The sequence below is a fragment of the Sabethes cyaneus genome, chromosome 3 (genome assembly GCF_943734655.1).
Source record: "Sabethes cyaneus chromosome 3, idSabCyanKW18_F2, whole genome shotgun sequence".
Taxonomy (NCBI): Eukaryota; Metazoa; Arthropoda; class Insecta; order Diptera; family Culicidae; genus Sabethes; species Sabethes cyaneus.
Window position 1 is genome coordinate 103,641,322 of NC_071355.1, and position 27,308 is coordinate 103,668,629.

The window sequence follows — 27,308 nt, forward strand, 5'->3', positions numbered from 1 at the left end:
GTTTACTTGGCTGATTTGGAACAAAAAGTTCATACAGTTCGATTAAATGTGTATTCAAAGCATCTAAAGCAATTTCAGGGTCATTGATTGAATATAGTATAACTGCCAGTTAATTTCATTCAGGGAATTAACGAGAGCCGGTCGATCAATTCGAGCATAATAAAATTTATAATAAAAAGTAGTATTCGTAGTTGCGCGTCACATGTCTAGAGAAGTTAAATCTATATCATGCTTCGAAAAACCAGATTCCGCAACTTGATGACAGTTAAACTCAAATGAGGAATTGTTAGCTAATACAAGATCTATCAATGAACATCCTCCAGGATGGAAGAAGGTTGGCTCGTTATTGATACACTGCATTCTAAAATATTCAATAGTACTACGTAGTCTGTTTGTTTTTGCATTACTTTGATTTAAATCAGTATTAAAATCGCCCATCAGGACAATATTTTTATATTGAATTGTGAACTCTGCCAACAAACGATATAACACTTCAGAACAATCCGACCGTGGAGGATTGTATAACACACTAAGCAAAGATTTTTCATTATTACACTGTACTTCTATAAACAAATACTCTGCACATTGGTTATCAGCTCTGTTTACACTGTAATCAGAAGCATCCAAAATTCTGCACTTTAGATCTGTTTTAATGTATATGTATATACCTCCGCCTCTGCTATATTTGCGATCATTTCTTATTAGCCTGTAACTCTCAATAGCAATTATTTGATCCGGGATTGAATCAGATAGCCACGTTTCAGTTATGCAAATCAAATCAATTTTACTATTACCAAAGCAATAGTTCAACTCGTTAACTTTAGTTAATTGATGAGCGCCGATGCTCTGTGTATTAATATGACACATGTTCAAATTATCAGCACATAAAACTGAATTCATAACGGCACGAGGGATACAGCCAATACCATGATTTGTACTATGATTGTGCAATGTAGAATTATCCGCCATCTAAGAATAACAACAATAAACGCCTAAAAGAAAATATTACATGGCACAACAAGATGGAGTGTTTAGTTACCTTCAATGATAGTGAATAAATATAATAAACTTTTGGTACAATATACAATTCATTGATAACATCATTCATAGCAATAACATCATTCAATTAAAGCGTTGTAGCATTTCAACCGAAGACAGCAGCCCGAGATAGGAACAATAGATCGACGACAGCATCAACAGCAACCGCAACATCCCCCACAACATCAGCAGCAACGGTACCTCCAGTATTAACAGCGCAACAGCAGAAAAACCGAAGGGTTGTAGACTCTGATTTCGCAGCTCTCCAACGTATAGAAATAACTTTCAGGAAGGAAGAATACACGGATATCGTAAGGAATGGAGACAGAGATAAACTTGTGAAGGAAATAGAGAAATGTGCATAAATGGGAATTTGATTTACGTCTCAAGCTTTCAGGAGCGGAATAATCGAAAATAGCGGAATAACTGATGAACGGATTCATAGGAATAAAATAATGGAAGGAAAATGATAGTCAAGGAAGGGTATTACATTCCACCAATTAATCCAGAGAGTAGATAGTATACACGGCAGCATTCCCAGTCGATTTAACGAAGACAACACCATTCTTTGTAAACACGTTCAAAAATTTTCCTGTGCGCTTAAGCTTCATTGCGGCACCTTTTATTTGACGAGCCAGCTCGGTCAGGTTGTCATTAATGTAGATTCGCGAATCAATATCGAATCCTAGGTGATTCAACGACAATTTTCTCGTAGAGGTATCGACCATAAAACTCATCACGTACGGTTCGGAATGCAAATTGTATATATGTATATGGGGACTCACACCAGACGCAATTAGAAAGCGAGCCAGCCGTTTAGCATGAATCAATGGAATATTAGCATCTGAATATCCAAGACACTTTGCGGATGAATGAGTTTAAATCTTCCTCCGGGACAAAAGGCAGCAAATCATTTAACTTCTCGGTTCTGTTAACAGTTTCTTTGGTAAAAACCACATCATCACTGGTTTTACGTGGGGAGTCTGCAATATTGTTGATTTCTGCTGCACAATCCGCTTTAAACTGTTTCATTTAATCACGAATCGCTGATGTCATTTTGTAGATCAGATTTGCACGCCTCAATTTTAGCCTCGATCCTAGAATTCTCATCGTTAAACATGGTTTTGATGCGATTCAGCAGTTCATCAAACGACCACATCCTCATTAGTTTTATCCAAGTCGTCTCTAGAGCGTTTTAACGGAGTTTCATGTTTTTCGGTTTGTTGAACCAACGATGATTTAAGATTGTTTATTTACTATCAATTTTGAGTGACCTAGCGTGAGTGGCGAATTAACTTGTCAGCTAGTATGCTAAAGTCAAAATCAACCAGACAAGATGGACAATAGGCACTACGATATGACCATCAATATAATAAATCAAACGCTTATTTGCACTTATAGCAAGCGTTGGCTGGAGCAAACTTTATTCACAGCAGATTGAGTCGCACTTGCTGAATAAACCGATATAAGGGAATCGTTACGTACGAATCAAAAACGAATTAAATCTTCGATTGAGTACACAACAACGCTCTTCGCTCACTCACTTTTCGTACATCCCTTCAGAAACTGAAGTACTTTAGAAGTACGAGAAATGAGCATGTAACGAAAAGTGGTTATGATTTACACGCCTATAACTCAGCCATTATAAATATAGCAAACAGTACAATAATTTGTCAAATCACTATTGGAAAAAGCATAAATATTAGGCATTGTCAAGAATGAACGAATCAGCCAATCACATGGAAGCACTCTTTTGCTTCCCAGGCCCGGTACGACAAAGATTATACACCTGCGATTTCGTTTACTTCGATTCTAAAAAAAAAGCAACCGAACCCTTGCCTTTTGAAGTCCTGAAGATAAACCATTTCGTAAAAATTCGAAACTACCCCCGCTCTTTGATCGATATTATTGTTTAAACATTGAACCTAGACGAATTCGATGTCCTGAAAGTAAACAAGTTTGGAAAAGTGTAAAACAATCCTTTCAATCATCCCTATCCTTCGATCGATCTTATCATTTGAACGCGATCTTATCATTTGAACGCACCTACCTGTTCTCTTCAATCGATTATATCGATATACTATGAAAATGACACATTCCGCGGGCCGGTATACCAATCAGACATTTTATAAAACATGCTTTTTGCATTGTTGATTATTTTTCCATGATTTGGCAATGTATGAACCTTTCAAAACTGCCGTAACTGGTATTCTAGCATTTTCGGAAGTTATATAAAACGTGTATCGAAAATAAATGAAATTTACAAGAAATAAATGATTTTTCGTGATATTTTTGAAAATGCTGCTACAGTGCGCTAAAACTTTTCATAATATCACTTGTTTTCGACCAACTTACAAAGGAATATATGCTGAATCCATTCCAAAAATAGTTTGGATGTAATTTTGCAGTTATTTTGTATTTCAAGTGGATGAAATAGGGTTATTTTCATGCGTTGTAACGTCACGAAAAAGGCGTACTTTTTCGCTTTCGCAGAAAAGTACAAATTCGAACAATCTAATAATCCGTATGCTCTTTGTACTCAAAAATACCTTTAAAACGGTGCCTAAAGAATGGAGATAAGTAAAGTAGAACCTAAGTTACAACTGATTGAAGCTCGCGTTGTAACGTCACGGCGGTCAGCCGGACGGATTCAAAACAAGTGAGACATAAGTAATAACATCGAAACCTTAAGGCATTGCATAAAAGTTGCTTCAGAAAAGTTTCTTCATTTTAAAAGCACTTGCTAGTGGTGAAAAAATATTCGGACATTAGGGTGTTCTCAAGCAGATACAAAAAATATTTTCTCTATTTTAAATCAGAAATAATAGCTGTCTACAGAACATTTGAAGAAAAACTAATTTCAAGAAACTTCATTGAACGCTGAAAATTTCTATTTCTTACATGAAAAAAGTTATAGAGCCAAACTCTTAGGGACACCCTCAAAAACAGGGTTTTCGGTCTAGCTCTTTAATAACGCTTCGTACACCTTTTAGGTATTCTAATAAATTGATAATCAAATTAAATTGCACATTTTCGTCGAAGATACTAGAGCTCTATCTTTTTCCCTTTAGGAGCTATCCCTTGTTTCTTTCATTTCGACATGTTCACCTACGGTTGCCTTCATAATACCTTTTTTTTAGATATTCCTCAGTGTTCTGTCCTATATTGTACATGGTGGAATACAGCATAAATTGACTCACAAAAAACAAGTGAGATTAGCTGTTTATAGCTGCTTTTCCCCGAGGTACAGTACATTAAAGAGTACATGTAAAAATAAAAAAGCCAGTAATAGCTTCTAAAGGGAAAAAGATAGAGCCTACTATTTTCGACAAAAATGTGCAATTTAATTAGATTACCAATTTATTAGAACATTTTCAAGCCATACGAAGCGTTATTAAAAAGCTAGATCGAAGAAAAAAAACTATTTTTAAGGGTGTCCCTAAGAGTTTGGCACTAAAACTTTTTTCATGTACGAAATATAAATCTTCAGTATTCAACAAAGTTTCTTAAAATTAGTTTTTATACAAATGTTTTGTAGACAGCTATCATTTCTGACTTAAAATAGAGAAAATATTTTTTGTATCTGCTTGAGGACACCCTAATGTCCGAATATTTTTTCACCACGAGAAAGTGCTTTTTAAATGAAGAAACTTTTCTGAAGCAACTATTATGCAATGTCTTAAGGTTTCGATGCTATTACTTATGTCTCACTTTCTTAGCATCCCTCCCACTGCGCTACGTAACTTGTGAACAACCCCACAATTACGTAGGCGAAATAGTGAAAGACAAATTAACAACACATTTTTGGATTATCCCTTATGTACAGAGGGCAGCAACAGCGATAATTAACGAATATTAAATGAACAGATTTTTCGTGACGTTACAACGGAGCTACGACCCTCTCTGTGCAAACCAGAGCGTTGTAACGTCACGAAAAGTAAAAGCTGTTTAAAAATTAACTTCACTAACTATCGGAATTCTGAAAACGGCAAGTTGTTCAGTATTCATCTCTTATCAAATCATAGAAGAAAATCTTTAGATAAAATTTGAAAGGGAGCAGAATCTTCATGTTTTTTGACAGAAGAACCAAAAGACGTATTTCTGGCGCGTTGTAACGTCACGCTACATATTTGCTTTCCAAAACAATCTGGGCAAAGCAAATGCTATTAATTTGTTCACTTTTAATAGGAAATTTTATGCTCTTTCCAAATATATAATAATATTTGGGGGTTTCTCAACGATTTTTCCAGGTAAAACATAAATACTGTGCAAAGAAAAATCAAAACGTTGTAACGTCACGGCGGAATGTGTCAAATATATTCTAAACTGAAGTCTTGTATAAAAGCCCGATTTAATCCACCTAGTGGTGAAAGGAACCTTTGTTATACGGTGTTACTTGCTATTTGAGATAGAAATCGACACGTCTTCGGAACATAATTCATCTATTGGTTATCGTTGCGTAGTGCGTTCGTTTCCATAAAATTTTTGAAAATTGAGTAAGTTTACATAATTTGAACAAAATAGGAACACTTTTCAATTTTGATAGATTCTTTTTTCATGAAATTGCTTAGTAAGGATAAGTAAGTTGTTATTAATCTGAGTAGGTGCAAATAAAAGTAAATTGTAAGAGAAAATCTTATTCTTTAACATATACATTGTCTAGTAAAGGTCTAGTTTATAGGTTTGTGAACTATGCATAGTTTCCTGTAATGCCATTCTATTTGAATCATATCAATAGATCAATAGTCACTATTATAACGTCTATTCGTAGCCTTGTCATTATATTTTCGAGTTAATCGCGTCGCATTTTTGTCTTGTTTTTGTCAACATATAGATACAATAGATTTGTTCTGCGATGTGTACGCAAGCTAGTTATTGCCTGTGATTATTAGTTGTTTTTACCCTGTAAACTGTTTGTTTTAATCGCTACGAGCAATCATTTCTATAAGTGAATGTGTATACTCTGCAGTGGAGGAAAAATTTTCGCAATTCGTGCTTTAGTTGTCGCTATAAACGATTTTCTGTACGGCCGTTTTATTATCAGTTGGTCTTCGCCAGTTCGATCCCGTGATATTTCATTTGTGCGCTATCCGGCATAACACATAACACAAACGAGATTGTATACGCACCGGTGCTGCTGACAAGCTACATAGAGAGTCATGGAGAAAAAACTGTGTGGGGAATGCAAGCAGTCGATCAATGATCTCGAGCCAATACAATGTGGTTTTTGTGACACTTTTTATCATATCAGCCAGCAGTGCTGCGGCTTCAACAGCCGCGGGTACAAGGATGTATTTGCTCAAGGCAAAATTATATTTGTTTGCTCTGCCTGCAGAGATGAGCTGCACGGACGGAGTATTCGCGATTATATTGCTGATAAAGTGAACAGCACCCAAACTAAACCTGCGGCTGATGATGATGCTGATTTACCGTCACAGGTTAAACTGCTGTCTAATGCTGTCGACACATTGACCAAAAAAATCGACAAATTATCAACTGAATCGTTCCCGCCCGTTACCCCGTCGTTAAACCCCGCTACTCCAGCTGTTCCCGTGTACAGATCAGCACGGTCTTTGAAACGCCGCCGCATCGATGGTCAAACTCGTTCAACTATAGCAGCCCCGGCTGACTGTGGCACAAAAATCATCGATTTAAGCGATCTTTCGGTTGCTACTGTGACATCCACTGCAACAGAAAAATTTTGGCTCTATTTGTCGAAATTAAATCCACTGATCTCGAGCACTGATGTAAAGTCGATCGTATCCCGTTGCCTGAACGTCGCCGAACCAAGTGATGTTGTTCGTTTGGTTCCCAGAGGAAAAGATGCTTCAACTCTTTCATTTGTATCCTTTAAAATTGGACTCGATCCTGAAATGCGGGACATCGCTCTAGACCCCGCATCATGGCCTGCTGGTTTACTGTTCCGTGAGTTCATCGATCAGACAAAAAACTGGGATTCGCGCGTTGCTGCTGCCAATGCTCTGCCGTTGGAGGATGTCGCTGCGATGAATTAAATACAATGCGATCTTCTGTGGACGGTGGGAACCTTAGGGTTCCCGCCAAAGGCGAGTATCTGTTAAATACGATTAATCCTGCCGCCGTATACAGTGTTCCTATGTTACAGTACTGTGACACACATTCCAACGATATTTGCATCTATTACCAAAATGCCAGGGGATTGAGGACGAAAGTGGACGATATTTATTTGGCAAGCCGCGATTGCAGTTTTGATGTCATCATTTTGACGGAAACTGGACTCAACGATACTATAAACTCAGTGCAGCTGTTCGGCGAAAAGTTCAATGTTTTTCGCTGCGATCGTTCTTCTCGCAACAGTGAAAAGCGCAGCTTCGGAGGAGTACTAATTGCTGTCGCCCGGCAACATCCTTGCGTTGTCCTCACTTCAGTGCACGCAAGTAGCCTTGAGCAGGTTAGTGTTACTGCGAATATCCGTGGTCTGAAAATTTTACTAGGCGCTGTGTACATCCCTCCCGACAAAAGCCAAGATCCCGCTGTAATCGAGATGCACGTCTCTTCTATTCGTGAATTATGCGAAAAAAACCGTACAATCGAAGGTATTTTGATCTGTGGCGACTATAATCAACCACGCATTGGTTGGGACTACATTGACGACATGATCCGCCACACTAACACATTGCAACTCAGTGCGGCGAGTGCTGTTTTAATCGACGGTATGGATTTTCTCAACCTCCAACAAGCCAACTTGGAGCGTAACCAGCTTGGTAGAGTGCTAGATTTGGTTTTTCATCCGGTTGAGCATGCGGTATCGGTTGAAACGTGTGTTGCACCATTGCTCCCTGTTGACACTCATCACCCCCCGTTGTCGATCTCTTTACCTGCTTTTAATGACTGTTTGGAGAATGATATGCCCCCCGAAATTGAACGTCGACAATTGAACTATCGCAAAATAGATTTTGGCTTGCTTTCACAGTTTTTAATAACCTTCGACTGGGAAATTTTATTCGATGCGAGAGAGTTGGATAATATGGCTAGCATATTTTGTGACACTATTAACGTATGGCTCCGGTCTAATTTACCATTCGTCAAAAATCGATGCACACCGCCGTGGAGTACTGGTCGCTTACGTTCATTGAAACGTGCTCGCAATGCACATTTACGTAAACATCGTCGCCGTAGAACCGCCGAATCAAAACGTGAATACAAGCGTACTAGTGAGGAGTATCGTCAGCTTAATGCTTCTTTGTACAAGTCGTATGTTCTCCGTGTACAAACTGATCTGCGAAGGAACCCTAAAGGGTTTTGGAGTTTTGTCAACTCGAAACGGAAATGCACCAATATCCCGACCAACGTTTACCTTGACGAGTCAGAATCACGCTCCATCACTGATTCCTGCGAAATGTTTGCATCTTTCTTCTCTTCTGTGTTCGCGAATGTGTCTGCTTCTGACGGTGAAGCCGAACTAGCCGCGTTGAACGTTCCCGAAGGACTAGTCGACCTCGATATATTTGAAATAACTCCATTGATGGTTGTCGAAGCTGCACGTAAATTGAAGCGATCTTTCTCCGCTGGACCCGATGGAATTCCTGCTGCTATTTTGTCCCGTTGCGCATCAGAATTATCTGTGCCACTCTGTCGCATTTTTAACAAGTCCTTTACGCAAGGCAAATTTCCTGATATCTGGAAACAATCTTACATGTTCCCCGTCCATAAGCGTGGCGATCGCCGAAATGTTAAGAACTACAGAGGTATTACAAGCCTGTCTGCTGCCTCTAAGCTTTTTGAAATTATCGTCAGCACCGCTATCCTCAATCGTACTACGAATTACATATCCATCTACCAGCACGGATTCATGCCAGGCCGGTCGGTTTCAACTAATTTGCTCGACTTCACTTCCTCTTGCATCGCGCAACTCGAGGAAAAAGCACAAGTGGATGCAGTATACACGGATTTGAAGGCTGCATTCGACCGGATTGACCACCGCATCCTCTTGCGAAAACTGCAGCGTCTAGGAGCCTCGCAACGACTATTGTGTTGGCTTGGCTCATATTTACGTGATAGAGTCTTGCAAGTCAAGTTGGAATCTACCGTTTCATCTGCGTTTACTAACAAATCCGGTGTTCCCCAAGGAAGCAATATGGGGCCTTTACTCTTCATCCTATTCTTCAACGACGTCGCGTTACTACTTGAAGCCGGTTGCATACTTGTTTACGCCGACGATCTCAAACTGTATCTTAATGTTCGCTCTATCGATGATTGTCATCGGTTGCAGCATTTACTAGATGCCTTTGCGAACTGGTGCAAGTTAAACTACTTGATTGTGAGTATAGCCAAATGTGAGGTAATCACGTTTCATCGCATTCACAGCCCGATTGTGTTTGACTACCATATTGACGGAAGTATCCTCCGAAGGGTTGATCAGGTTAACGACCTCGGCATCTTACTCGACTCTAAACTCACGTTTAATGATCACCGTTCTAATATCATTTCCAAAGCATCCCGGCAGCTTGGATTCATTGCTTAAATTGGAAGAGATTTCAAGGACCCTCATTGCCTAAAATCCTTGTATTGCGCACTAGTCCGTCCAGTACTTGAAAATTCAAGTGTAATTTGGCTACCTCATCAGCTCACGTGGACCTTAAGAATCGAACGCATCCAGAGAAGGTTCATTCGTATGGCTCTTAGGGATTTACCTTGGCGGGATCCTGACAATCTTCCACCGTATCCAGCACGTTGTCGTTTGCTGGGCCTGGATACTTTGGAACGGCGCCGTAAAGTTCAGCAGGCAACGTTGGTGGCAAAAATTTTAAACAACGACATCGATTCACCGACGTTACTTACTAAAGTCAATTTCCGTGCTTCGCAAAGATCTTTACGCACTACATCGTTGTTGCAAGCCGTTTTTCATCGTACCACATTTGGATTCCACGAACCGATGACTGCATGTGTCCGGACTTTCACTCGGGTTGAAGAACTCTTCGAGTTTGGAGAGCCAACTGGAAAATTCACGCAGCGACTGTGGAACACTGATTTGATATAATTTTTAATTGTGGACCTTACATGTGACTATAAATTCATTAAGACTTTGTCAGATGGATATATTAAATAAATAATAATAATAATAATAATAATAGAGTTTTCTTGAATAATTTTAATCAATTTTTATTAACCTTCGGTTACTCACGCTGTTGTATTTTATACAACACGTGTAGGTTTTTCAACGCCATATTGTTATAAAGTTACAAATCGTTGTTTAACTAACGTATATTCTTCAACAAACTTATTGTGAGTAAAGTGTTATAATTATTTAATGCATTAATACTTTAAATTGTTGGGGAAATTTATGCAGCAAAACTATCAGCAAATGTAAAATGTTTAAAATGTATCCGTCTGCTGGTAGTCGAGTAATTCGGAGTCAAAATTAGAGTATTCTTTATAATCAAAGTTCTACAGTTCCTAAACAAGCAAACATACAGGTATACTATTTTCAGCAAAGTTGTGTATTTTTACTATTTGTACAATTTTGTAGTACATGAAAAAGTCATACAACAATTACAAAAAGAGCAAAAATAGAAAAACTGATTTTACAAATTCATATACAATAAATAAGATTTTTCTATCTTCGCTGAATGGTTACTGTATTCAACAAAATTTCTTGTCATAATATGTTCTAAAACTTTGCAGAACACATCAATATGTTAAATTGAAACTGAAGAAAAATAATTTTTTATTTCACTTTTAGGGGGATTAATCAAAATTTAAATTCCACCAGACGATAGAGCTTTTAATTTCAAGAAATTCTTACGAAGGTTCCATAAATATAAAACCAAGTTTTCCCAGTCAAAATTCTAGAGCGCATGTCTTTTTGGTTTTGGGCCATTGTGCGCGCGAGTAACCGTATTACAAAAGTTGGCGCGAGTGTTGGAGGGTTAATATCTTTTGATCGGCAAAACCAATTCTTCTGAAGTTTAGCAGATATATTTGCAGCATTAAAACCTCTAATTTGATGCCGAAATAATTCAAACTAGATAAACTATCTTAGATGAAATCGTTATAAATTATTGTAAATTTTAATGTGTTGTATTCAATTGCTCATAACTTTCAAATTAAACGTCCAATCAAAAAACAAATCAATAGTGATCTATTAGGCTATGTTGCCTTTCAAATGAGACTAATAGCGCCTAAATCGGTTTAGCCATCTCTAAGAAACAGGCGATAATTATTACCTTGTCAAAACAAGTTTTTTAAGCATAACTTTTAAACTACTCGTCTGTTTTCAATAAAATTTATCCGAAAAATTTAGCCTTAACAAGAGCTTTCATTAGATACTAACATCGTTGAAATCGGTCATTTGGTTCCGGAGAAAATCGTGTCACGTAATTTTCACGTTTTTACTTATAACTTTTAAACGAAAAGTCGGACCACGAAACAATTCAATAGTGATATACTAGGCAATAATACCTTTCAAACAAAAGTAATAGCGAACAAATCGGTTCAGCCATCCCCGAGAAACAGGCGATAGAAAAGTTGCGCCCCGCACATACATACACACATACACTCACACACACACACACAACACACACACACACACACAACACACACACACACACAACACACACACACACACACACACACACACACACACACACACACAAACACAGACATTGCTCAGTTCGTCGAACCCTGTCGATTGGTATATGTGGTTCGGCACTCCGGGCCTCGGATCAATTTCGTGTTTTTCGACCAATTCCTAAACCTTTGTTATAGTATAACAAAGGTAATATAGTATAACAAAGGTAAAACGTAGTAGATGGAATATTCTAGCATGTGCCATGAAGCACAAGTTTTCAGTGTTTATTAAAAGACTAATCATGAAATTCTTTACAAGCTTTTGGTTTAATTGCTGTGAAGTATAAAAATAACTGAAAAGCAGAGTGCCAAGAAAACCTCCACTGTACTTAGAATGATAATATTAACTGAAAATCTTCCAACTTGCGTAATTTTAACGAGCATTTTACATGTTAGTTGAAATACAAGCATATATCAAAGTGATATGTCATTAATAAACGGCATTTTTAACTATTTTCGAATAAATGGATAAGATTGCATTAGTTTTGTGAATGATAACCCAGATCAATTGATTATTATTCACTGTTTAGCCAAAAGTTTTGCGTTTAATGACAAATATTTGATGTTTCGAACAAATTTTTTAAACCAATGAACGTATATCGATTGTCAACAGGTGTGTAGTATTCAGCCAGTTAGCTAATTGCTACCTGGTGCTACAAGCCACTCAAAAATCTACAAAATGTGACATCACTGCCAATCACCAAAGGATGTATAATTGTGATTTGGTGGTTTAATTCTTTATAGAACTACAAACTAGAAGAAACTGATACACAAGATACAGACATTTGGAAAGTATAATCTCGACCTCATCTAACAAAATTATAAATTTGCATAACAAACATTTGAACAATGCGGAACATTTGAAAAAATGTCCAGCGTTATCGAATTGCATCTACATTCGTAGTTCTACGTTAGCGCTGCGCTCGTGCCCTTAGGCACATACCTTCATACTTTTCGAAGGTGCACTATATATGAAATCCCATTTTTTCATTTTTTTCATTTTTCATTTTTTCACGTTTAGAACGATAATCAACATATTTAAAAAACCTTTATATCTTCAGTTTCTTGCATTGTATAGAAAACTATTTCTAATTTTGTATCTTTTCTAGACTATTCAGTACTACGCTCATGAAAAAGTCATACAAACCGAGAAACGAGAGCTAGCTGTTATAGCACGAGGCAAGGTTCGTCCTGGTTGTCGAGATGATTGGCAAAATGAATCACTATATGTACCACCCCTGCCACCGACTAATCTCAGAGGATGCCATCTAATTCGAATACAATACGATGTCTGTGTAAGTACAGCCCGAACTCGATTATCCGGGTGTTCACTTTTATTTTCAGCCCGGATAATCGAATCACCCGGATAATCGAATCATATTTTTGGTACTAATCTCCCCCAAAGTTAGAAAATTCCTTTCTTACGATTTTTTTCACTAATGAATTTTATTTTTGGTACAAACTTTTTTTTGCATGTTTTTTAAACTTTTAGGTATCATATATGTTTTCCTCCCATATATGTTTATGGCCTCCCAGTTGGCTTCGAGGTATGACGCTGGCCTAATAAGCCAGTCGTCGTATGTTCGAATCTCGACAGGGAGAGGCTGTTAGAGTTAATAGGATCGTAGCAACTGGCCCTGCAATTGCCCTGCACTCTAACAGCTGGCTGCGAAGTCTGTCGTATAAAAACAGAAGGTCAAGTTTCGATAACGGAATGTAGCACATAGGCTTTGCTTTGCCTTATATGTTTTCTATTATTGAATAACTTACCCTAAAGTTAGAAAATTCTTTTCTTTGACTTTTTTCACTGATAATGATAATGATGGTTGATCGTGATGATGGCGATAATGATGATTTTACTGATGATGATTATGTTGATCATGATGATGACCATTTTGATGATGATGATTTTGTTGATGAAGATTATTTTGATAATGATGATGGTTTGGATGTTGATGATGATTTTGTTGAGGATGATGATTATTTTGAAGATGATGATGACGATGGTGCTGATGATGATAATGAATTTTGAATCATACCACGCAACAATTTGAATAAAAATCACAAATTGATACCATTATCTGCATTGCTTCCTGATAAAAAATATATAGGAAAGGAATTTAATAACCTTTAAGGGGGGTGAATAAATATTCGTCATGCTCTTGAATCATTATCTAGTGTGAAAACTATGACATTTGTGTTAAAAGCAAAATATTTGAAAAAAGTGTTTTGAATGTCGCAAGCGCGAGCAAATCGAGCAAGAGCGGATTTTCTTATGCTGATCCCTCTCCCGTTGTGCTTACATTTGCGGTTTTCGCCCTTTTGTTAATACTATTAAAATTGGCGAAATTCTACCCTGAAAATTGAGGTATTTTTGATAGACGTGTCGAATTTACGGTGTACATTGGTAACCTTTTATGCCACTATGGCGCTAGTAGTTGTGTCTTCAGGATTGTAGAAGAGTGAACTATATTAATATAATATATTTGCACTTATGCTCACGGCTGATTGCTGAAACAGCTGTTGCGCTATATCGCAAAGGATAAAATTGATTTGGATAACCTCCATTAACGTTAGCAGGACATCGCCTTCCTGTAAGCCTGAGACCTTATGTGTGGCCTATCTCAATGTGGCGTTATGTGTCGTTACCTACCTCAATAGTGCAAAACACGCACTTTTGCGGCTTTCCACAATTCTATAGACTAATCTCAAGTTTTTAGTCTTGACCTTGAAATGCGGTCATACATATATATTAATATTTTTTGAAACGATGGTTCTACAATTGATGAAGGGACGGTAGGCAAAGAAATGAAAATTTTTTGGTGAAGGTGGGGAAGAGCGGAAAGGAAGGGGGGGGGGGTATTGGTAGCTATGCTTGACAAGTAGTCATTTTGACTCCTACCTTTTGTCCAATACTGGAAGGTGCATGAGTCGAACCAAGCTGTAATCTGAGATTACAACCGGATTCGAACCCACAACACCCGCCAGGGCATGTGGTTCGCTGGTACTTGTACCTTTGAACCATAGAGGCGCTGGACAAAAGGAGACCGCAAAATCCACTTCTCAAGGATAGCGACGCGTTAGGTTGGGTTATCGACACATATTGTGCCGCTTCCTACATCAATTGCAGATTACCACCGAGCGAGAAGTTTTAATCTAACTACTGTTTACTTTCAGGACGACGACACTATGCCGGCCCTTACGACTTGCAAGGTACTGCACGTGACGTTGTTCGTCTGTCAGCATGTGTTAGCCGCGTTTCTCGGCGCGGGTTTTCGAGGGAAGGCCCCGTTCCTATGTAATAGACTAATCTCAAGTTTTTAGTCTTGACCTTGAAATGCGGTCATACATATAGGGTAATTGATCTTGAATGGACCTATTTAGCGCTTTTTAACACCACCACTCGAACTCCTGCTCAATTTACTCGTCATTTATAAATAATATGTGGTGATGTTACTATTTGTTGGAAAGTACCACCTTTGTTCTACATTATCAGTACTTTAAAAATGTATAATTGATGAAACTTTTATTAAATATATCGTTTTTTGCCAAAGCCTTTTTTTGATCTTGAATGGACCCAACATGATCTTGAATTGGACCTATTTTTGATTTTGAAATGGACCTAAATTAGGATTGTCATAGTTTCTTTCATGTTAATGAACAACATAATAACAAAGAATTTTTTTTAATAGTACAACTATACTACTGTTATTTATTAATAGGACACAAGGTTGAACAGCTTTTACCTTTCTTATACTCTGTTAGAAAGGTATGAAAGTCGGTTGAAAAATTTGAAATCGGTTACAGTCACCGAGGGTCTTGTTTTTATGTCAGCCCAACAATTGAACATTGTTTCAGTGACTTGATATGCGTTGTGTATGTATCTGTGTGTGACATTTGTATATGGGGAATTTATTATTACCTGTTGTTCAGATATGGTTGAAACGATTTCCACGTCATAAAAAAATTATGTCGCCTATTAGTTTCAAAAATTTAAACCATTCATTAAAAATATGTAATATAACTTGTATTAAACGTAGTTTATCAAGTACAGTGGGGTTCGAGTTTTTATTTAGTGACTGCATATTTCGAAAGGTCAGACTTTTACTGACGTAGGACTACGTCTTACTGCAAAGCATCTAAAGGTTTGCGACAGCCCCTGTCGAACATTTTGAATATAAAACCGTTGCAATCGTGAAAAATTCGTTAATTAGTGGTAATTATTCAATTTTTGACACATTTATATGCAATTTTTTTAGTTGAAAAATGGTCTAGATTTTGCCAAGGTTTCGATTTTGACAACATAGGCGACACGCATTTGTTGTCAAATTCGAAATCATACTGTAAATGGTGCTTGAAAAAATTAGACTTGGTAATTCTACTAGGTTTAAAGGTAAGCTTAGATACTAGGTTTTAATTTTAAATGATAGTCGATGAAGAACTGTACCAGATAGAAAATAGGAAGATTCAACAATGAATATTTTAGATCTCAGAGTCACTCAATTTCGGTGGACAAGGAGGTATTAATTTTGTCACAAGTCAGAGGGGAGAGGTGCTTAAAGAAAACTTTACATCCCCCAAGAAAAAAATCAGAGGGGTTGTGTATAAGATACGACCATGGATGACGTAGTACAACGTTAGTCCGGTTGCATGATTTTGAATATTTTTTTTTTTTTGAGTGGTTTTAACCCAAAGGGTCATTCACCACTTACTTTTGAATATTTTACTAAACTGATTTTCAATCTCCCAAATCGACCAAAAGGTGATGTGAAGTCAACCTGCTTACTTATCGGCGGAATATAAGGCGTTTGCAAAATATTTTTTAAGTTTTTGTCACCCCCCCCCCCCCTTTGGAAATTGGCTTGAAAAATCGGGGAGCTAAAAAAAATTTGGAGGATATGAGTATAAAATCAATTGTCCGTGGGCTCTACAGCCTGAAAAACTCGAAAAATGAGTGTACTTAACACTTCTAGCACGAAACAGAAATGGAAATTCGAATTCTGAGTTTCCGAATTCCATTTTATACTAATATTTGCAATTTTGTTTTCATAAGGGAACCTCTTCCCCTTGCCCCTACGGCTCCTTGAAGATAGTCGTTTAAAAAAACCATGAATTGCGGTACCATGGATTGGCGCTGGGGGGCTTATCCGAATTGAAAAAATTCCAAAACGACATGAAAGAACATTAAATTATCTCGTGTTTGATCCATCCTTTTTTAGAATTCAAACACATAACAAAATGGCGGACATTGAAACATAAAAGTATGGTTTTTAAGCGAAAAAATTGACTTTAAACATTTCTAAAAAATTCAAAAATTACACTATCAAGAAAAGGATGGGTCAAACACTAGATAATTTTGATGGCTTTCAAACAAAAAAAAAAAAGAATCATAAGAATTGCTTGAGCCGTTCTTGAGATACTTATGGTACCGACTTTCAAAACCTGGTTTCGAGAAAAACGACGTTGAAGTTTTTACTCGTTGTTTAATCGCTCCATGCGCGGTACAAATAGCTGTAACTTTGTCAATATTTGGAATGCATGCAAACGACTTCAAGCATATATGGTCAAAATGTTAATCTTTCGAAATAATCCAAAAAAAAATTTAGGTTTTAAAAAATTGAAAAGGTACTATGCCCCCTTAACAGAAGGCAGTTAGTATCCCTCTTATCTTTTGATCCATCTTATCTTTTAATCAATGATGGTTAAAATTTTTGTACAATACTGAGAATAAATTAAGTTTATATTGTTTTAAGCATAAAATGACATATGTTAGCTAACTAATTAGGAAGACTTTTTAGTTTCAAAACTAGAGGCTACAATGTACAAACACTATGAAGCAACTACGAAAAAGGATGAGTGATAGTTAGTTTTATCAATATAATTAAGTTTTTATTTAGGCTATAAATCAAGCCTACTTTCAATATCCCGCGCTTATAGATTAATTATAAACGGAGATACTATAGTGACAACAAGCAGTTTTATGGAATATACAACGGCGTGTTCGTTAGTGGTAGGCAATGATAGCTACCGCCAGTGATGTCTCGGAGCGCAAAACTAGGTCCATTCTTAAATCAATACTAGGTCCATTCAAGATCAAAAAAGGGGGTTAACATTTTTAAGGAATTTGAAAATTTTACTGGTTTTACTGAACTTTTAAATACCTAAATTGAAATTACACATATTTTAGCATCATTTTAAGAGTATTGTTTTATTTCAAACCAGAAGGGTTCCGGGTAGTAACAGTTTGAAAATACTCTATGGTAACTGCAAAAAGGCTGAAAAACAGCTACTTTTAAATACGCGGCAATAAAGTGGTTTTGGCTATAATTTTAATTTAATTTTAGTATATTTACGTTCAGAAATGATTAAAGATAAACATAAAAGCTAAATACAGTACAAAGACTTGATCATTATATCCTAAAATTCTTATTTAAAAATAGGTCCATTCAAGATCAGAATTCGACTAGGTCCATTTCAAAATCATTTACCCTATATTAATATTTTTTGAAACGATGGTTCTACAATTGATGAAGGGACGGTAGGGAAAGAAAGGAAAATTTTTTGGTGAAGGTGGGGATTTCTTTCCCTACCGTCCCTTCATCAATTGTAGAACCATCGTTTCAAAAAATATTAATATATATGTATGACCGCATTTCAAGGTCAAGACTAAAAACTTGAGATTAGTCTATTACATAGGAACGGGGCCTTCCCTCGAAAACCCGCGCCGAGAAACGCGGCTAACACATGCTGACAGACGAACAACGTCACGTGCAGTACCTTGCAAGTCGCAAGGGCCGGCATAGTGTCGTCGTCCTGAAAGTAAACAGTAGTTAGATTAAAACTTCTCGCTCGGTGGTAATCTGCAATTGATGTAGGAAGCGGCACAATATGTGTCGATAACCCAACCTAACGCGTCGCTATCCTTGAGAAGTGGATTTTGCGGTCTCCTTTTGTCCAGCGCCTCTATGGTTCAAAGGTACAAGTACCAGCGAACCACATGCCCTGGCGGGTGTTGTGGGTTCGAATCCGGTTGTAATCTCAGATTACAGCTTGGTTCGACTCATGCACCTTCCAGTATTGGACAAAAGGTAGGAGTCAAAATGACTACTTGTCAAGCATAGCTACCAATACCCCCCCCCCCCTTTCCTTTCCGCTCTTCCCCACCTTCACCAAAAAATTTTCATTTCTTTCCCTACCGTCCCTTCATCAATTGTAGAACCATCGTTTCAAAAAATATTAACACAATTCTATGCGAAATGGCCGCTATCCCCGCATCTTAGGCACAGTGGATCTTTCCACACCCCTGCAAATCCATACACTTGAAACAGCTCTCCGGTTGTTTCGTGGCCTTCAGGGTGCATACCGACCAATCAACTTTAACCTTGCCAACTTGCAACAACTTGTCAAGCTCAAATCGTTCTTTCAAGGCGTATTTTGAGTTCATCTTCTGTGGTAATTTCGTCCAGATCCCGACATTCCAGGGTCACTCCCAGAGCTCCCACCTTAACCTCCTCGCCGAGCGATATTTCCACTAGCTCTTCATATGACGCGCTTTTCACCGTGAGATCTCTATTTAATTTAAAGAGCATAGCACCATTTTGTGTCCATCTTGCTTTCGTAACATTTTTCACTAGTTGCTTTGATTCCGGATACTACCAGAGCATCGCCTTTGTTTCTCATTTTCCGGGGCTTACGCTTCTTTACGTTGCTCCTTTTTCTGACAGCCGTCTCCCAAGGTGTTTCGTTTTCTATCGGTTCTTCCATGCCTGCTTCGTGTACCTACCTCCCTTAGTTTTTTTACCCCGTCCATTGGTACTTCCTCTGGCGATGTTGTGTCGCGTTTTATCAACTACGAAGCAACAGGTCAAGGTGCTGAGGTGGTCCTGTGCACTCGTCGACTTTTCCATTTCTGCACGTTGCTTGACTACTGTCAATTCGTTTGCAGTCCGGGCATTTCGAAGGGAAAAAAGTTTCTCTAACAAAAACTTTTCAACAAAAAGTCCTTACTGGAAAAAAGGTATTTCAGTATTTAAGTTTATGAAAACTTTTTTCACTTAATCATGCCCATTTTGCGATATCTGGTTGACCTGTAGGCCATACAATTATGTATCATCAAAAAAAAATTATCAGTTTCTGACAGTGGCGACTCGTCCGCATGTTCAACCTGTTCATAGGACAGGCAACAAAATTCAACCCGACAAATTTTTTTTCATCACTAGTTCATGATTTCGTTTGAACCGACGCATATGCAATACGAATAATTCGGTAAATTATTAGTTTAGTTTACGAAGCTGCTGAGCAAACCGCTCAACACGGCGTTTGAACGTTGCTTTGATCTCAATGCACAAGCATATACCAACACATTATTCCTGGTGTTGATTCTAGGTACGAAGGAGATAAAAAGAGAATGTGAAACAGCTTTTACTCGAAAGCGCGGGCGCATTATTGTCTCATTACTCGTTCATCTTCAGCATTGAACAACTTACTACCACATATCCCTATGGCCTGCGCTTTGATTCCATTTTATCTAGTCACGCAGCTAATGAGCAAAACGTTCAATACGACGCTTGAACGTTACTTTAGAGATTAGCACCAGGAACAATGTATTGGTACGAAGGGAATGGCATGCATTATTCGCCAAATTTTCTCATTAACTCGTTCATCTTTAGCATTGAACAACTTACGCATATTGCTTGTGGTGCGTGTGGTGGTTGTTCTTGAATTTGGTTCAATAGGTAAATTGAACGGAAAGTCTTAGGTTCGTAGTTAAAATTCAGAGACGAGTTTGCTGGTAAAGTAAACCGCCGTATTCCGTTGTTATTTAAATAATAGGGGTATTCACGTAGCGCTTGTTATGTTGCGTATACGGAGTATTGCGTATTTATACTGCCGCTACTCTGCCGTTTCCATAGAAACCGGAACTGCTATACGAATTGCGGCAGCATATACACGAAATACACCGTTTACGCAACATAGCAAGCGCTACGTGAATACCCCTAATGTTTGTTTTATGAATAAAATATAGAATTTCGATAATAAAAAAGCTGCTTATTAATTTGTATTTTTCGCTGGTTGAACAGGTAAGCTAAACCACCACGAGTCGCCACTGGCTTTCTGAGATAGCCTTTTTTGGAAAGTCGATTTTTAGTTTTTGAAATGCTTTTTTTTTTTCAGTGTAAAAATTATTTTATTTTTTTTTTTTCAATATTTTCTATGAAAATTCAGAAGATTTTATCAAAGTTGCCCATAGATCATTTTTTTGTAGTTTCCATAATTTACGAGTAATATTTTTTATTGACAAAAAGTTAAGCCTCTAACGGGCAACATCGTAAAAACAATGCGATCAAGCTAATGACTATTTTATCATGAGAGCACACTCAAAAGAACCTTAAGTTCTGATTGTCATGCAAAAATAATTATCTGGAGGAGCGCCAGGTTAGAAAAAGTCCAATTTCTCTTCTTCGTTTTTCATGTCTAACGTTCTACCCAGATATTTTTTCAATTCAAATACATTACAAAACTGATATAGAGCATGAAATTTACTCATAGAAAAATTTTAAGGTCAATCAGTTTGTTCTAGATGTGCTTTTTCATCAAAAGTAAAAAAGTATATATTCGCGCAATAATTATTTTCGAAATTTTTCGGAATTTTTGTTTTGAAAAATGATAACTTTTGAATACATAGTCAGAATGTTGTGATATTAATATAAAAATGTCAAGAAATCTGTTCTGAAGACGTTTTGCATATTGTTAACTCAAAACAAATTTCGTATGCGGCTCTGGTGCTCCAAAAACGAAGGCCGTCTACAGACGGCCTTACCCGTTAGAGGGTTAAACCCTTTCCAAAAGTTAGTCTAGACCAATTTTAGAAAAACTAAGTATGCAAATTTGTTTATTCACATGAACTCTTTACACACACAAATCCGAAATGAAATCCGTCATGTACGTACGTGTGCGTGTGTGATCAAAAAACTGTTTGAGACAACAACATCTATAGCTGGAATCACACTGACCGTCAGCGAACATCATCGGTAACGTTTCGTAACGGAACGTCAGTCGCATGAATTTTCAATGAGCGCATTCACACGAGTGCCTTGACGTTCCGTGATGTGACGTTGCTGACGCGTGTAAATGCGCATATTGAAAATGCATGCGACCATCACTGACGGTCTGTTACGATACGTTGCCGATTATGTTCGCTGACGGTCCCCTGGGCTTGGTGGTTCAGCGTTTGGGGGCGTACTTCCGGGTCGTGGACGGGTCGTGGACGGGTGTGGGAGCTAACAAGAGCCAGAGTCGTTTTTATTTTATTTAATTTTTATTTTATGTTTGACCCTGTCTCTTATAGCGCTTTTGTTTTTTAACCTGGGTTTGTTCCAATCCGACCACTCAATAAACAAACATTTTCGGGAGAATAAACAAACGTTTTCAGGTTGTCATTGTATTGCTCATGGCGGGGTTGAAACTGTAAAAATGCCCAGAGAGAACCCGTCGTCTAAAAAGTTCAGCCCAGAGCGAAACTAAGTTCAACGTGAGTGAAAAAACAAACGTTTTGACAGCCGTTCGATTGGAACTAGAGCGAACCTAGGTTGGAACTAAACAAAAACGGTATTAGTTAGTCTCTTATGCGGGCGGAGTTTTTACGATTCTATATCCACTCATGACTGTAGTGAATCTTGGGATCTAGCTTTGAAGAACACTGTCTCGCACGCCGACCAGGCCACCTTTTCTTTTTTTTAATATAATTTTTGATTAACATTACTAAAAATGCCATTTCTTTTTATCTTCTCTTTTCAACCTCGTCTTCCACAATGTATTAATCTGTGTGAGATGCCACGAGGTACAGGCAGGGTGGCAACTCAACCAGGAAAACCGGGAAAATCAGAAAAAGACCAGGAATTTTATTTCACCAGGAAAAACCGAGAAAAAACCAGTCCTGAAAAAGTTCTGTTGCTTGCTGACGATTTAATTACTTATGCGTCCATATCCGACGGCAGAACAAAATGTTTCATTTCCCAAATAATGACAGCAATCTGCCATGTCCTTGATCTGTCGCCAGGAGCGTTTCGAATCAATAGTCTGAATACAGTCGACTAGGCTACACCGCCAATAGCCTCTAGATCTGGCTATTCTGTGTTGTCCCTGCGGGTTCCAGTTGATTGTCTTTCTGTAGATTTCGTTCTCTACTCTCCTCAAAACATGTCAGAACCTGGCAACGATTGACGAAGACCTGCGGTTGTGTCTGCTGAAATACATCAGATCGCGCAGACAATAGAACGGATTTCACGTTCAAATTGAAAATTCGTGTTATGGTCGATAAAATGATCTGGTTTGAGCGCCAAACATTTCCAAGATCTAAAAATCACCGCTGGACTGGTTCATATTTCTATATCAGTCTTGGTACCACCGCCTAGGGTTATCTGCTACCAGCAGGGCTGTCATTCGCTCACACTATGCACCCAATGTTCCAATATTATGCCTTGTCGCACAGAGCGATTCGGCAACACACCTCTACAGCTGATATGCACACAGCGTTCGAGCAAACCGGAGTGGGAGCGAACGACAGCACTCGGTGGAAATCGCCCAGTGAGTGATCATCCAGGCAGCACTTGGTGCTGCCGTTTGCCACACTCCGTGCGGAATTAACGCAAAAAAATTGTTTTGTATTTACAAATTTTCTGCCCTTTTAAAAGAGAAAATACACGCTGCACTGAACAACTAATATGGTCTATGTTAAGTTAGAAGGGATCAGGTGACACAACAGTAAAAGTGTTTTTTTCAATCACACCGCTTCAATTGACCCGGCGCAGGGTGTACAATCCATCCGCGCAGAATGCGGCTCTTGGTGTGGTAAAGCACGCAGCAAATTTATCACACTGCGTTTGCGACTGCCTTTTCTTGGTGCGCGTAAAACACGAAAGAGCGTGTTTAGCAAAAGAGACACTGAAGGGAATTCTTGGGCGAACACACACCGCATGGCGAGTGTTGTGTTGTTTAAGAATGTGTGTCTTTTGGTCTGCGCTGCGGTTTATGTCATCTCTGGCTACCAGGATATAAAAAATCTGCCCTCTCAACCTCTACTGTGAAATTGGAGGGATTGTTGTTGTTCACTCCCACTGAGTCAATGTTTGCGACATTGACTATGAGACCTGTTGCCTTAGAGTTATCGCAGAGATCATCAAGTTTTCCATGCACGTCATATTACATTTGAGAGTGCATGATAATGTCGTCGGCCAAATTGAGGTCAAATAATTGCTCATTTGTCAAAGGGTTCCAGGACAGTCCTCGGTTAAGTTTACTGTCAATGGCTCCAATTAAAATTTCGTCAGTAATGACGAGCATCAGTTGCGGTGAAAGTATGTAACCCTGTTTCATTCCTGCAGCAACTCGGCAGGAGGCCTCATAATGAGCGTCGATAAGATAGACTAGCTTACCAGGAACTCTTCTACGCCTTAGTGCGCCCCAGATATTTTCGTGATTTAGTCAGTCGAATGCTTTTATTGAAATCAACAAGCGCTAGAAGGAGACAGCCTTGGATTTCGATGATTTACTCGAATATTATATTAACCGTCGTGATCCGATCCACACATGACCGGCCGGCACAGAATCCAGCTTGCTTAAATGAGTTTACCCGTAAATTGGTTGGTAGCTAAAAGTTGGTTAAAACTACTTAAAATGCCCTTAAAGTGTACAAACTCAGATTTTGAGTAGTTCTTCAACCACAAAATTGGTAGTAGGAACTTAAAAGCGCGTTATTTATCACAGAGAATAATTCAGTTGTTGGTAGCAAGTAGCCAAAATTGGTTAAAGTGTTACCCAAAATTTGAGTTTGTACACTTTAAGGGCATATCGAGTAGTTTCAACTAAGTTTTAGCTAAATCTGACCTATTTACAGGTAGTATCATTTTAGAGTGCACTAACGAAGAGTAGTATCGTTTTTTTCTGGATTCGATTGAGGATCACCTTTCAAAGTACTTTATGAGTGATACAGTGCACCATGATAACGCCCTAGGTCCCACATTCAGATAGGTTCCATCAGAACCGGCGTTTAGACCGGCAAACCCTTGCGGTCGCGCTTCGAAGGGGCCTTGCGCTTGATGATGACTAGGGAAAAATGTTAAAAAATCTCAATTCTTGGCTGTAAACAACACAATTGGATATTCAGAATATATTTGCATGATTTCCATTGTTTCCTATTCTCTTTTATTTAAATGCAGAGTGAAGTGCCAAGAAAAAATCGATGAAAGTGCCAAACGACTCGGCTCAGCTTGTGCACCGATTGTTTACGGAGGCTTCGATCAAAGGGGCACTTAGATCTTTTGAACCAATGAAATCTTCAGGTCCGGATGGCATTCTACCCAGTTTTTTCACAGAAAATCACTTGAATATCAGGAGACCGCACTTTGTGCTTTCCTTGATATTGAAGGAGCTTTCGATTACACGTCGTTCATTTCAATTATTACGGCTCTTTTTCAAAACGCAATTCACCACACTCAAGCAATACTTCCGAGCAGAGAAATCACAACATCATTGGAACATACGTCGGTCACGATTTCGGCGATCAAAGGAGGAGTTCTCTCCCTGATAACCAAGCTGTTATGAGATTATTACTTAAGCCATCAACGAAGAACTTATCGTCAGAGAAAAGTTGAACGCAGTACTGTCAAGTTGTTTGTTAGGAGCTCTAAACAACACCATGTATAATGCTTGCAAGACGGGTCTAATATAAACCCCACAAAAACAGTCGCTATAGAGTAAGGAGGGGTAAAAGTGAGATGCGGGTAAAAGTGCGATTCAATGATTTATCGGTGTAGATTCCCAGTAAATTTTCTATTTTCACACGGATGGGTGACTACTTTGACAGCTTGAATCTAACGTAAACTTTGGTTGCTTACGAAGCATAGTTGCTGAGTTATGTGCAAATGTTATTTTAGGGCGGTTTTGATGTAATTTTTCGTTATACAGCAAATACGATATCAACAGGAGGATATTGCTTGTTGAAAATTTGTTGCAGCGTTTTACATCACTCACATATCTGTTTTGATAATACGGCGAAAATAATTTACAAAATATATTTCGCTTTTCCGTAATTTAATCTAACCCCGTCAAGCGCCTAGCGGGGTAAAAGTTCGATTCACGGACGGGGCAAAAGTGCGTTTCAGGGACGAGGCAAAAATGTATAGCTAATTATATACAGCTTTAGGCACTATATTACAGATACTAGAAACGAAAGATCTACAGAAAACTGTGTGCTCTACAGATGTTGGCCGAAGAAAAACAATGTGTTTCCGCTGATGAAACAAAAAACAAACGTTTTGAAAAGTTTCGATCTAACGGAGGCTGCAATACACCAGCGCAAAATAGAAAAAGTGCAAATTGAGAATATTCCTTACCGAAACATAACGCAGATTTAAGATAATATAGTTTTGTTAGCTACTGTTGGGGTAATTTCAAGGATTCTAGCTTCGAACTTTTGCCCCACGGTATTCGCACTTTTGCCCCGCTAGTGGGGTAAAAGTGCGAATCTGAAAAAATGAAAAATGAAAAATTTATTTTGCAAAACATTATTACCGCAGGTGATTTATAGTTGAATGTGAAGACATTGAGTTACTGCATCACTACACTATAAAATATATTATGTTGTTGTCCTTCTTTATATCTCACGAAAATTGATGACAACTTCAAACATCGCACTTATGCCCCGCCCTACTCTATCATTCATTATTCACATGCTATTTCTTCCCCTATACTGATTGATGTCAGGCTGGGCTTCAGTAACCGCCTAGATCTTGCTATTAAGAAAGCATTCCATTGAAATCAAATACAGGGTTGTAGACTAAACAGTTAAACAGTTTATCTACCCAAATCATGCAGTAGCTAAAAAACTGCTCACCTTAACTAGTAGTGAACTACGCACAATCACGGGACTCCTAACTAGACGCTATCCCGCTTTTGATCGTTTAAAGAACATCGGATGATTCCGGAACCTGCCACTTTTGTAACTCTGAACTTGAAAGTTCAGCGCATCTGCCCTGCAATTACGGAGCTCTTGCTTTATCTAGGCATAACTTCTCTAGGCAAAATTTCTTTCCTAGAGCCCAAATCCTTAAAGTACGTTGATTTTATTAACCATGTAGTACCGAATTAAGGCACAAGATTTCAACTATCTAGCTCAACTCCATCAATGGGCATAAGCAGTCCGTAAACTGTGGTAGAGCAATCGGAGCCTAGCTCAAAAGATGATCATTAAGACTGTTACAGTGACCTTTTAATCCAAAAAAAAGCTTCACTGTTTAATCTGCACAGGGCCTCGCGCGTTGTAACGCTGGTGCCCTTCTTGGTGATTAACCAAGATGCCTTGCATCCACTCCACAGAAAAATCCAGACATTGCTGACGAGGTGATGCAACATTGGCGGTGACAATACTGGGTAAGCTTTCAGCATCTCGGTTGACATGCAGAATTTTCCTGGTGCTCTGCAAGACATCATATAATTGAGTGCTGCTTCAATTTGAACTAACAACATCACCTAGGAGCTGATACGGTCGATGCTACGTAGTGTGGACGTCATGCGCTGCTGATTTTGTTGACCTGCGATATTTGAGACTCCGAATAGTTATTTAAATCATAGTTCAACGGTTAAGCTTGTCTGTACGGTCGATT

The 27,308-nt window shown here is 38.3% G+C and overlaps 1 protein-coding gene across 2 annotated transcripts in view; it reads left to right on the plus strand.

The window, feature by feature from the left end:
- LOC128743286 (arrestin domain-containing protein 4) overlaps nt 1-27,308 on the plus strand; it is a 79,673-nt gene that overhangs the window by 44,241 nt on the left and 8,124 nt on the right. For both annotated transcript variants that reach the window (XM_053839834.1, XM_053839835.1), the window contains one exon: nt 12,756-12,941. In XM_053839834.1, the coding sequence (XP_053695809.1) occupies nt 12,756-12,941 (186 nt within the window). The remainder of the gene's footprint in view (nt 1-12,755; nt 12,942-27,308) is intronic.